Source organism: Anomaloglossus baeobatrachus, chromosome 1 (assembly GCF_048569485.1).
Source record: "Anomaloglossus baeobatrachus isolate aAnoBae1 chromosome 1, aAnoBae1.hap1, whole genome shotgun sequence".
NCBI lineage: Eukaryota > Metazoa > Chordata > Amphibia > Anura > Aromobatidae > Anomaloglossus > Anomaloglossus baeobatrachus.
Window position 1 is genome coordinate 306,769,104 of NC_134353.1, and position 13,120 is coordinate 306,782,223.

Here is a 13,120-nt window from a genome sequence, read left to right on the forward strand (position 1 = left end):
AAATTCCCTTTAATAGGCATAACCTATATTATGCAATAAAACCCCGAAAACACTATTCATTTGTCTCATTGTAATGTAAAACCACATTAGACATATTATAAATTCTTGTCTCGGCTCATGGTGCTCTGCAATTTCGAAAGAGAAGCTGTTTTGTTAACAGATTTTGTTTTTCTAAAATATGAACCTTAAAACTAAAAAAATAAGCCATAACCATTATACTCATGGCTTTCACTTTTCTCTATCTATCTATTTACTGTTTATGTGAAATATTCCTTCTAGACTATAAATGTGTTTTCTATTATTTGCAGATAAGACAAACAGTTTTTCGTTCAAGCAAAATATTTCACCAGCCACTCTAAAAAAATCATTTCAGAGATCATTATTCTTAGGAAAAACACGAAAGTAAACCTACTCCGGTTTGGATAGGGGGCATTTAATTCCACATTTAATTGAATCCTGGCCTGACAGTAAAACATTTCTTACCTGAAATGAGAGAACCAGCTGAAATTCTTAGTGAAGCATATGTGATGAATTTATATAAGAAACTCTTATCTAAAAGTAAGCTTCCTAAATGTCAAGGGACACTTCAAACCTGAATTATTATTGCAGATTCGTTCATTTCTCTAATATTATTTCTATGTAAATGTGATGCACGGCATTGGAGAGAGAACAGCATGCACTTCTACATCAGTGACATAACTATCATTTATCTATATCCACTCCAAACTCTGCAATATGACAACGCTTTGTGATAGAAGCTTAAACTAATATGCAGAATCACCTCCACGAGTACTGGGGAATATTAAAGATTGTATCAGGCCACTAGCTCTTTATCAGACTACTGAGGCACAGTAAGAATGGGACTCTAATCCCCATGGTTTATCATAGGATGTTGTCATTCCAGAACTGAACATCTGTCTCCCTGAAGTGAACTGGCTGAGAGTAATTGCTGCTAAAATAAAGGCAGATTTTGGATCTATATAATTAATTCTATCTATAAAAGGGTAAAGAGTGTGACACTTTAATAATGTTAAGTATATATAATCTGTATTTTTTAACTAATGATTTCTTAGTGTATAACAGTGAAAAGATATAAATGTACTTAAATGTGCCTATTATGTAGATTAACGTTAGCCTCATGTCATTCATACAGCAGATAACATTCAGCTAAACTCTCCAAGGCTATAGGTTTTGGAAAAATACTTGAGCTTTAATTTACCTTGTCTTCTCTAAGCGAGATTATTTGGCTAGGATAGTTTCACTGTGACTTTAGCAATTACACTCAGTGGGACTATTAGAAATGAAAAGCTCAGCTTAATATTTGAACAAATGGATACATCTGTATGTATATAAGATCATTATTTTACCTTAAAGGGGTGGTTCACCTGTGTTCATTACTATCAACACCGATTTACAACAAGCAAGCCCATATCAAATTTGAAAAATACTTTATTTATTCAATAAAAATTAATTAATAAACACATAAAAACCCAAATGGACCACCCCAATTGATGGATGGTATTGATATGGGGAGCCAGCACTCACAAAATAATTATCACAGTTTCCTGGACTCCTGGACGAAGCATGCCTGTTGCGAAATGTGTGTCAGTGTTAGGGACTGCCGCACCACTCATGGCATTGGATCAGCTGTCTGTTGGTAATATTGGTTACCTTGCATGATTATTTATATTTTTTCTATTTCTTTTACACATATGGATAATAACTTCTGCCACATATAAATCTACAGCTGGCAACATTTTCCTCTACCATGTATAGTTTACATAAACGGGATGCAATTTATCGAATACTATTATAGACTGTGATAATTGTTTTGTGAGTGCTGGCTCCCCATATCAATACCATCCGTCAATTGGGGTGGTCCATTTGGGTTTTTATGTGTTTATGAATTATTTTTTATTGAATAAATAAAGTATTTTTGAAATTTGATATGGGCTTGCTTGTTGTTAATCAGTGTTGATATCATTTATGCACATAACCTTCCATACTAGATTGTAGTATTGGTGTTAATTTGTGTTCATTACTAGCCACATTAATATTATGTTGAAGAACAAGGTTTCGCTCAAATATCTTGTGTTGCCAATAGTGCCAGCCAGGTAAAACCAGGGAGCATGGGGCTGGAATCCTCAGCGCAGGGTGACCCAAGCTGTCTGGCTCTCCCGCGCTGAAAATTACAGCCCCCAGCTGCCCCAGAAAATGATGCATTCATAGAAGCGCCATTTCGAGGCACTTTACCCGGCTTGTTCAGCGGCCCTGATGGCAGTGGCATGCTGTGTAATAAAGGGGTTAATGCCAGCTTTGTATTATCAGCTGGTACTAAGCCCAAAATTCATGGTGTCACACCAAATTATACATAGCCACCACAAATTTCTAGTAAACAGAGCAAAAAAACACAACACATACATTTTTTTTATTAGAAATAAAACAAAAAAACATTTAGAGATTTCATCTTTATTATAAAAAAAATCCTTAGTCTGAAGTAGTCCACAGGGAGAGCAATGTCAGCTCTGTTTCCTCGCTCTTTACAGACAAGTGTCTATACAGAGCGAGAAGCAAGCTGAGGGTACAGTTCCACTTGCGTTTTGCACGAGCGAGTGCAATCCAATAAAACATCAGATTGCTCTCACTGTAGTGCAAAACAATAGGACAATGTCCATCTGCGATTGACTTCTCATGCCACAGCAGCATGCGGCATGAATCGCAGCATCCTGCGTTTGGCAACGAGTCTAAGCTCACACACCCCATACAACTCTATGGGAGTGTTTGAAACATTGCACTGAACTTGCATATAATCCGAGTGCAGTGCAATATACGAAGAGACAGGCAGTGAAGGAGATGAGGAAAAAGTGCTCTCTCCCTTTATTCTGTACCTGTGATGGGATCACAAGATCGTATCACAGTCACATGACTCTAGGATGACACAGCAGAGGGTCATTAGCATATTGCATTTAATGATCTCTCATTGGAAGCTGTGCGCAAGTGGAACCGTACCCTGACAGTGATAGTCAAAGTTCAATCGAGACCATGACTAAGCCATAGACTCAGGTGAACCCTGACATCACGGCGAACATGGCCAAAAAAAGCCGAAGACTGCCGAGTGACAAGCAGTGCAATGAATACCACTGGAAGTTAATGATCGGACCCGGAAGCACAAGCAGCTGGGAGATAGCGGGTCTGCAGAATGCGTCGCTGGACCAATAAGTATAATCATAATGTTTTTTAATAATGTGCTTTTATTTACAGCCCCTGGACCCGAACTGTAACATGGGTTTCCCAGGAAAATTTGTGTTTGGGACCTTGTGCACGAATACTATGTGTTCGGTATGGGTCCAGAACTTTGCAGTTGGGGTTCACCATCCCTAGTCAGTAGTGCAACCAAAATACAGAGTCCAGAACAGCATTGGAGAGCTGCCTCCATAGTGGGGAAAATAAATATCATCTGACTTTTTTTTACTTAATGCGCCTGCAAACATATGTGGTCTGCTTTACTGAAAGCGAACAATCCATTGAAACCATAATGTTCACATTATGAACATCATTGGAAAAACCTGAATATTACGTTTTTTGTTATTTTTTAATGCAGTTCTAGTGATATGGGGCTTTATTTAACATGTCCTGTATGCTAGTCTTATGTTTTGTTTACCAATGGGGTATTGCTCACAGGATTTTCTAGGACTGTGTGCTTAGGTTACCCTGTATAATTACCCTGTGAGCATGCTACTGGTAGGTTTTGCCTGCCTCGTGTCACCAATACATCCCCCTCAAGCCAGCCCCCAGCTATCTATGACCCCACACCACCATCCCCCGCTTCTCCCTGGTAAGCTACATTTGGCTTATAACACAGACCATAAGACTACAAGACAGACCCCCATTTTTATATTAAACATTTTTTTCATATTTCCTCCTCTAAATTTAGGGTGCATATCATAGTTTGGTGCATTTAATAATCTGAAAAATATGGTATATTATTCTACATACCAGTAGTCTGTAACCAGTATAATTTCATGAACTTGAGGTGTTAGGGTTTCAATTATCTTACTGAACTGTCTGCACTGTTGCTTCTTATAGTCTTTCAGTGTATAATATATTAAATTAATATTTGTTTTCTTATTTAAAAAAAAAACAAAACAAAACTAAATGAAATATTTTGAGTTGTTTAAGAAATTGATCAATTCAGCTACTTTGAGACACTCAGTCCTCTATTGTTTCTTTCTAAAGGCTACATAATATATGCACAAATGATTTATTTTATATTATCTCTGCTTTTATCACTGCATCCCATTTCTCACAGTCAGCTTTCCCAGTGCCTGACCTCATTACAACATGACACTCTCTGCATTGCTGGTGATGACCATACAAGCACAGCATTTTTGATTATTCTTCTACAGCTCCTGCTTCTGGCATCTGCTTAATGAAAAGATATAAGAACCGATTCACAAGAGAGATGCGAACAATAAAGTATCCCTATTTGCTCTACAGGGACAAGCAAACATTTGTGCATACCAATCTGCTACAATGTATCCATTTCATCTGTAGACACCTGTCAGACATTATTTTATCTTGATAAATTTGTGTCTTCTGACCCTGTGATCTCTTTCCTGTTTCTTTTGGCCTTAATGATCCTATTTAACCTCAAACTCATCTGTTTGTTCCCAAAGAGTATTACTTTATTTTTCAAGACAACAAAAAATAAGGGAATTGAGCAAGAAAATCAAAATAAATTGTCCCTTGTATTTACTTTATGACCACCAAAGCAGTTTCTATGGCAATCAAAGATAGAACAAAGAAGTTTAATGTCTTTCGATAAAATAGCAGCGGCCATCGAAAATAAGTGTGATATAAATAACGGAATGATGTAAGCAATCTAACAAAAGTTGTAACATAGTGTTTATTTTCTGAACTTCACTAACTGAATAAAATAATTGGATACACAGTTAAGACAAAAGAATAAGTCATCAGAAATGTAAGATATAAATTAATTTAAGCTCATTATGTTGAAATAGGTGAAGGAATCTGTGATACAATGTCATAAAACAAATTTAAAGGGAACCAAACATCAGGATTTTGGTATATAAGGTGCAGCCAGTGCAGTACTGGCACTATCAGGCACAGTCTGTACATACCATTAGTGGGCAGTGCGGTTGTTTAGGCTTTGAAATCCAAGTTTATGAAGTTTAAAAATTCATCATCTTTTTACTGACAGTAGCACCTCGGTTGATAATATCCGGGCGGGTTATACACATGGATTTCTGTCCCCCCCCACCGCCTGTTCCTCCCTCTCTCTGGCTCGATGGAAATTGTTATATTCAGTAACATGGCGTCGGAGTTGGCGCCTGTGCATAGCGCTTATATCCGGCGCCATGTTTCTGAACCCCACATTACCTAGACTTGTTCCTGAGAGGGCGGCGCATGCGCCCTCGCTTCTTCAGATCTCGTTGTGATCGCGGGAGCGCGCGCGGTCACAACAGGACTGGAGAACAGCTAATGTTGCCGATTAGCTGCAGCAAACGATGTCGTAGCAGACGTCTGCTGCAGCTAATCGGTAAGATCAGCTGTTCTCCAGTCCTGTTGTGACCGTGCACGTGCCACAACGAGATTTGAAGAAGCAAGGGAGCATGCGCCGCGCTCTCAGGCACAAGACTAGGTAATGTGAGCTTCAGAAACATGGCGCCGAAGATAAGCGCTAAGCGCAAGCGCCAACTCTGACGCCATGTTACTGAATATAAAAACTTGCATACAGACGGAGAGAGGAAGAAACAGGCGGCGGGGGGGGGGGGGCAGGAATCCATGTATATAACCCACCTGGATATTATCAGCAGAGGTGCAACTGTTAGTCAAAAAGATGATGAATTTTTAAGCCTAAATATCCGAGCTGCCAACTAATGGTATGTACAGACTGTGCCTGATAGTGCCAGTACTGCACTGGCTTTACCTTATATACAAAAATCCTGATTTTTGGTTCCCTTTAACAAAAGCTGAGAATATTATGGGTTAATTACCATAGGTCAACCATCACTGTAGTGGAATACAAAACTGAATATACTACTGTCATAGAGCTTCTTGCAAAGGGGGCCTGGCACTAGAATGCTTACATTATTTGCTTCCATTAATATTTTCTATGTGCAGACATTACAATGGTTGGTTCAATACATACAAATGTATGCAGCGCTGTTGCGCACACTAAAGGTTGCAATGCCATGATATTATAATGTGTACAATGACCATACATGTACATTCGATTGCAAGTCCCAGTATTTTTTGACAAATAGCAATGTTGATAAGATGGACTAGAGGGGTAATGGTGAGGAGCAGAGGGGCCATAGTAGTGAGCAGTAAGATAAATTTAATGTTTTCTTTAATTTTTAATGGCACTTATGGTTCAGAAACATACCAGTCAGTGAAAGCCAATTACAAAAAAAAATAATCAGCATTTAGGCAAATGTGTTTTTAATTCAAGTAGCATTAAATCACATATCAATTTATTTGCTTATTTCTGCTCATTAATTATTTTGGACAAAGATAGGAAGGTGACAAAATCATTAATAAATGGCATAGTTGGAAAAACTTTTATTCACGTGTTCTTTTTTTGCATGCCCCTAAAGACTTGAGCAACTAAGCATAAAAAATAAATAAGTAAAAAAAATTACCCAGAAATTAACTAAAATTATTGAGATAAATCATTATTAATGGATTTAAAAAATAATATTAAATTAGGCAGATTTAATATTTATGTCCATTATTTTGAAAGGATAAACCCAGACTATGCAGATAAATTTATCACAGTGGCACATAGAGAAAAAACTGTAACCTATAAAACATTCACATAAAAAATCTCAACCAATATTAATAATTAATAATATTAAGGAGCATATGAAATGCCATCACTGTTTTGATCAGCAATAGTTCCCTCATTCAGCTGATGAGCTGGCACAAGTCCTGGGGTTCATTCCTCAAGAATTAAATATTAATGGCTCCAGTTATGGTGAATAGACCCTTAACAAAAAATATGCTAAGGATCAATGTTGAACTGCAATGGTGATTCCCAGAATTTCACTGGATATGGGATAGCTTACTGATCAAGGAGTGTCTGAATGATCTGTAGACCTCTTTCTTGAATGGAGCAGAGTTGGTCATACTCAACCTCTGTTTCCCTCAAAGTCCATAGCAGTGCCAAAGAAAACTAATTACGATAATTATGGTAGAGAACAACTTGCAGTTCTGTCATATGCAATGAACTCATAGCTAAGATTTTTATTAATTCTGTACTGACATGATTGATTATATACTTAGGTTGCCAACCATCAAGAAATTCCAGCACAGTCCGTAAAAATAGGGCACTTGTTTTGTTTGACGTGATCTATAAATATATTCTTACAAACTAGCAGGCCTTAAATATTTAGTAATATAATTTTATTCTGTGCTTCTAGAGTTGGGTCGTGCTTATTTTTGAAATTGTTGAAGGGAAATATGAACACCAAAAGCTACTTCACATTTTCTTTGCTCGAGCTTTATCACTTTAAATATTTTATCAGCCAATCAGATTGCTCTTTTACTTAGAAAAATAATCTTAGCAATCTGAACAGGTATGTTATTGCTTTGCTTATAATACAATTTTTTTCACCAGTTTTTAGAGATCTCCATGGGAATGAAGTTACAATTACCTAATTAGAAACTTCAAAAAAAATCTTAGTGAATGTACGAGGGGCTGCTGATAAGTCTTTGGCTTTACCCCGAAAGAAACAAGATGGGATGATGAAACTTTACATTTCTTCCACATGACATCTTCCACTGATGTCAACACACTTCTTACAGTGGTTTTCCAAGTTCTGTAAGCCTAGCAAAAAGAAGGATTTTGGTTGTGCCTCAAACCAGGCATCCGTAGCAGCCATGGCATCAGAAATGGTGTGAAATTTGGTACCCTTCAGGTGGTTGGTCAACCAACTGAAAACCCAGCTCTGCGAGTTTTGCCATGGTCGCTTGTGGAGTGTGAGCAGACGTGTTGTCTTGCAGGAACAAGATTACTTTGGACAGCTTGCCGCACTTTTTGGCCTTCAATTGGTCCAAAAGTTCAATGTAATACCTTGCATTGATGGTGGAACCCAAAATTTTGCAAACATATATTAGACACATAAGGCTTTCATGTGATGTAACATTCGTTACCATAGAAACAAAACAAAAAATCACAAAGCCAAAGACTTATCAGCAGTCCCTCGTATTTATTACCTATACAAAGAAAACCAAAAAAATCTCACAATATCTGTTGGAAGAAATTATATGTATGATGAAGGTTGAAATGTACATTATAAAGCCATAAGGTATCATAAGCAATCAATATGTTTTTTTTACTGTGTTACTACACAGCAAAAAAAGAACAAACAAAAGAAATAAAAAATAACAATATACACATATTGGACAAATGCATTCTAAAAGGTCAACCTTCTGGCATTATCTGGGTTAAATGTATTTCTTTGATAAATTCAATACAAGTGCTGTAAACGCTGCAGACCCATACATTGAAATGATATAAAAACCACCTAAAAGAAAGCACAATTGTCTAAGCAATGGGTAAACATTTTTTTTTGTGTTGATCTTTTTTTTCTTTTTTTAGCTGAAATAAAGAGAAAAGACAACACACTTCTCAATATGGAGACAATAAAGAATGCTTTTGTTTACCGTGCCTTACAACCATACGCCTAAAGAACAAAAAACAATATTACTTTTTGATAACTATATTTCACAGATTCTTTTCTAACTTACCAGCTCTTCTTGCAGTTGGTGGATAAGTTCATCTCGTTCTTTAAGCTGCAGTTTCAACATGGAGCAGTCATCTTTCATTATATCCTATGACAACATGAAATCAGATGTTATAATAGGCCTAGGATTTTCTCTTTGTTCTTAACAAGGAAAGACTGTTTCACACAGTAGGGTATAATTGCATCCAAGTAATAAACCTCAATTTTCTTCTGTCATGTGTGATATTTTTTATAACATCTTCTGAAGTGCAGTATAAACAAGTTAATGTGTCTATGATGAATAATATAAACATCTTTCAGTTCACAAGACGTCTTTGCAAGTGTTCGATTCTGTCTAGCTTTGTGGCAAGATCTCCTGCTGCAATTCATTTTGAGAACAGATGGTCGTTCAACTTAAAGGTGCAAAATGTTATTAAAAAAAGTATATTTATTACTTACTAATTTTTCTATGTGTCATTTAACTTCTTGGAATATTTTGGCCTACTGGGTGAACTTGTATAGCACATTTTATTTTCAATTATCAAGAAATTACTACATAAAAATGTAATATTTTCCAGCAGACAAACTCTTACTGAGACTTCTATTTTTGCCCATTATTCTGCTCTACACTTTTTCCAATTTCTCAATTGATAGGTGAGGGGTCTGTTTCAGATTGGATTATTGGGCCCATGTGTTATGGTTTAGGTCACCTTGTCACTATTATGCTATACCTTGGAAATATAAAAATATCCCAAATAAGAAATCTTTTATAATAAACACATTGTAGCATCATTGTACTGTTAGAAGAGAGGAATTAAGTTGCATGAAAAGTTTACTCTGACAAAAATATTCTTATTGCATATATTTGAACAAAGGCACAACAAGGTTAAAACCTAAGGGAGTCTGTACAATACACCATACTGAAACAAAGTATTCTGCATAAACTCATCACCAAAGTGATATGTATAAAGCCAAGAACCTTATTTGAATACATTTTGCAATTATAATATGTACATGCTCTTATGGACAAACAGGAAGTGAAAAAAAGTGCCTTCATGTGTATCTGAAGAAGGGATGTGATGTTATGCTTTCATAAAACCTTCAATCTCATTTCAATCTGAAACTCTTTGATGTTATTCTCACTGCACAGTGACTGCTTTGTAGAAATGGGTTTCCGCATTTGTATTATGCATGTACGAAACTATCACACAAGTGAAGGGGAAATAAAACCTACACCGCTGCAGCCGCATCCACACCCTACTGATTACTGTATAGACTAGAATGTCCCTAGCCGCACATCTAGAAACCATAGCTTGGACCTGTTTCCCTAAAAGGCCATTGAGCTGTTTCCCATATCCCCTGGGGAACCAAAGAAGAGGACACAACTAACAAAATAGAGAAAGTGTGCAGGGGTAGAGGGGAACCTAAGGTGAACAAACATAAAGCACGTGCACAAGTGGAAATAGGAGAAATAATAATTGCAAGGAAGGGTGTAGGGAAGGCAAATGAGAAATAAACAGAGCAAATACAACACTGATCTCTGCCTAACAAACAAAATTCCTTAGCTGCAGGGCTGGAAATACTTAACAGAATTTCATACGGAACTACAGCCAGTAAAGAAGGCTGATGAAAGGCGAGTATAAATAGCCCCATTAGGGATGTGATGTGATAGGATAGAGAAAAAAAAAACTGGTGAGAACACCTGGTTAACCGCAAATCAAAGGAAGAAGCAAAGATAAACTATCAATCAGCATTTGGACAGAGACTAACCAGGCTGTAGTTCAGCAGGGAAGGAGAAAACAATCATGGAGTTAAGCAGGCTTTACACGCTTTGACATCGCTAATGCGAAGTCGTTGGGGTCACGGAATTTGTGACGCACATACGGCTGCATTAGCGATGCCGTTGCGTGTGACACCTATGAGCGATTTTGCATCGTCGCAAAAGCGTGCAAAATCGCTCATCGGTGACATGGGAGTCCATTCTCTAATATCGTTGCTGCAGCAGTAACGAAGTCATTCCTCGTTCCTGCGGCAGCACACATCGCTCCGTGTGACACCGCAGGAACGAGGAACCTCTCCTTACCTGCCTCCTGGCCACAATGCAGAAGGAAGAAGGTGGGCAGGATGTTACGTCCTGCTCATCTCTGCCCCTCCGCTTCTATTGGGCGGCGGTTCAGTGACGTCGCTGTGATGCTGAACGAAGCGCCCCCTTAGAAAGGAGGCAGTTCGCCAGTCACAGCAACGTCACTAGGCAGGTAAGTATGTGTGACAGGTCTGGGCAATGTTGTGCGCCACGGGCAGCTATTTGCCCGTGTCGCACAACCGATGGGGGCGGGAACGCACGCTAGCGACATCGGTACCGATATCGCAACGTGTAAAGCGGCCTTAAGAGTCTACTGGATCGATTCCCAAGTCTGAGGTTTGACAATTTGCTCTTCTACACAAACCGTCATTATAACAAGAGACCGATAGATAGATCCAATTTAAGCAACATGTAAATCCTCACTAAAATATATCATGTAAACTGGATATAAGGAATGCAGATTGCATTCCAGATTGTGTTGCATATTTCTAGTTGAGTTAAAAATCATAATATTTGTATATATTTACTTGATTTTGCTACTCTGTAATAGTGATATGTCTCTGCTGAACTTGTTAATATATCTTTAGTATATAATAGTCTATATATGCCTATATATGGTTCCATACCTTCCCTACATACCTGGTGATTACCTACACAGACGTGAAAAACCACCATTTGATCAAAACATTGGATAAAAGTCTCTAGTTTCTTTGGTGCCAGACCATAATTAACTAAACTATATTTGTATCAAGAATTTAATTTACATTTGAAGAATTACATTTGTGCTTTCAGAGTTAAGCTTTGCGCTACAGTACTATTGTCCTTTCCTCAAGCATGTTCTCTGTTACCGGCAATGTGCTGTCTTTACCTATGTGGGTACAACTGCAATACCTGTGAGAACTTAGTATTATAAACATGTCTATAACTAATCACTGGTTAATATTAATACTGTTAAAATTACAGAAAAAGTTTTGAACTTTTGGGTGCTTTCATGAATTACTTCGAAGTCATTTAACAATATAAAGCAAAAACGTGCAAAGCAACCTTAACTCCTGCATAAATCAAAAGCAATTCCCAAAGAACTGCTAAAAAGTGGGTCTCTTTCAGTACTAAGTAAAAGTTATGATTTGGGTGCTAAAGCAGAAAGGATTTACTCACACTGATTAAATTGTCATTGAGCTGTGAAAGACGAACATGACAAATTAATGTTTTCTATTACATTTTACTTGGGTCCCCTACCTGGAACTGTGATAGAAAACAGCATGTAGAGCAAGAAAATGTAATTTGCATTAGAGATGCATAAACAAATGGAATCACATCTAAATCTACTTTATTTAGAAAAATTATAATAAACATAAGTCTCACTTTTTATTTGATGTAAAGCTATATTTATAAGATTAATAGAAAAGCTATATTTTACGGCATAACTATTTTAGTATTTTCTGTAAGTTATCGCTTATTGAAGTTTAGTTCAATATTGCCATTGAACAAAAAAAAAAAAATAATTATGTCTTTGTTAATTAGTGCCAAAGTGTGCCAAATTCATGCAAAATAGAGGTTTCCTAAATCAACAACAAAAATGCTTGTTCTCTATTATTTTGTGTCCTTATTTGCACTTAAAATTAAAGGTATTGGCCACTTTTTCGTTATTTGAAAAATTGTGTCTGTAAATCATGGCACTAATGCAAGTAGTTTTAGTATAGTACTACTGTATATAAATAGGATAGTTTTAGCAAGGGCCACAATGTCAAATTCCCAATACATTTTTTTAAAATAAATTGGCCAACCATTAAGAAAAATAAGTCATCTACAGTACAGACCAAAAGTTTGGACACACCTTCTCATCTCTAGAACAACTATTAAGTGGAGACTTTGTGCAGCAGGCCTTCATGATAAAATAGCTGCTAGGAAGCCACTGCTAGGAACAGACAACAAGCAGAAGATACTTTTTTGGGCTAAAGAACACAAGGAATGGATATTAGACCAGTGGAAATCTGTGCTTTGGTCTGATGAGTCCAAATTTCAGATCTTTGGATTCAACCACCATGTCTTTGTAGAAAAGGTGAACGGCTGGACTTTACATGCCTGGTTCCCACCGTGAAGCATGGAGGAGGAGGTGTGATGGTGTGGGGGTGCTTTGCTGGTGACACTGTTGGTATTTAGTCAAAATTGAAGGCATACAGAACCAGCATGCCTACTACATCATCTTGCAGCGGTGTGCTACTCCATCCGTTTTTTGTTTAGTTGGACCATAATTTATTTTTCAACAGGACAATGACCCCAAACA

At 37.2% G+C, this 13,120-nt stretch overlaps 1 protein-coding gene across 2 annotated transcripts in view; it reads right to left on the bottom strand.

Moving 5' to 3' along the window:
* Window positions 1-13,120, bottom strand: part of CCSER1 (coiled-coil serine rich protein 1) — a 1,289,205-nt gene that overhangs the window by 146,667 nt on the left and 1,129,418 nt on the right. For both annotated transcript variants that reach the window (XM_075337134.1, XM_075337126.1), the window contains exon 8: window positions 8,776-8,859. In XM_075337134.1, the coding sequence (XP_075193249.1) occupies window positions 8,776-8,859 (84 nt within the window). The remainder of the gene's footprint in view (window positions 1-8,775; window positions 8,860-13,120) is intronic.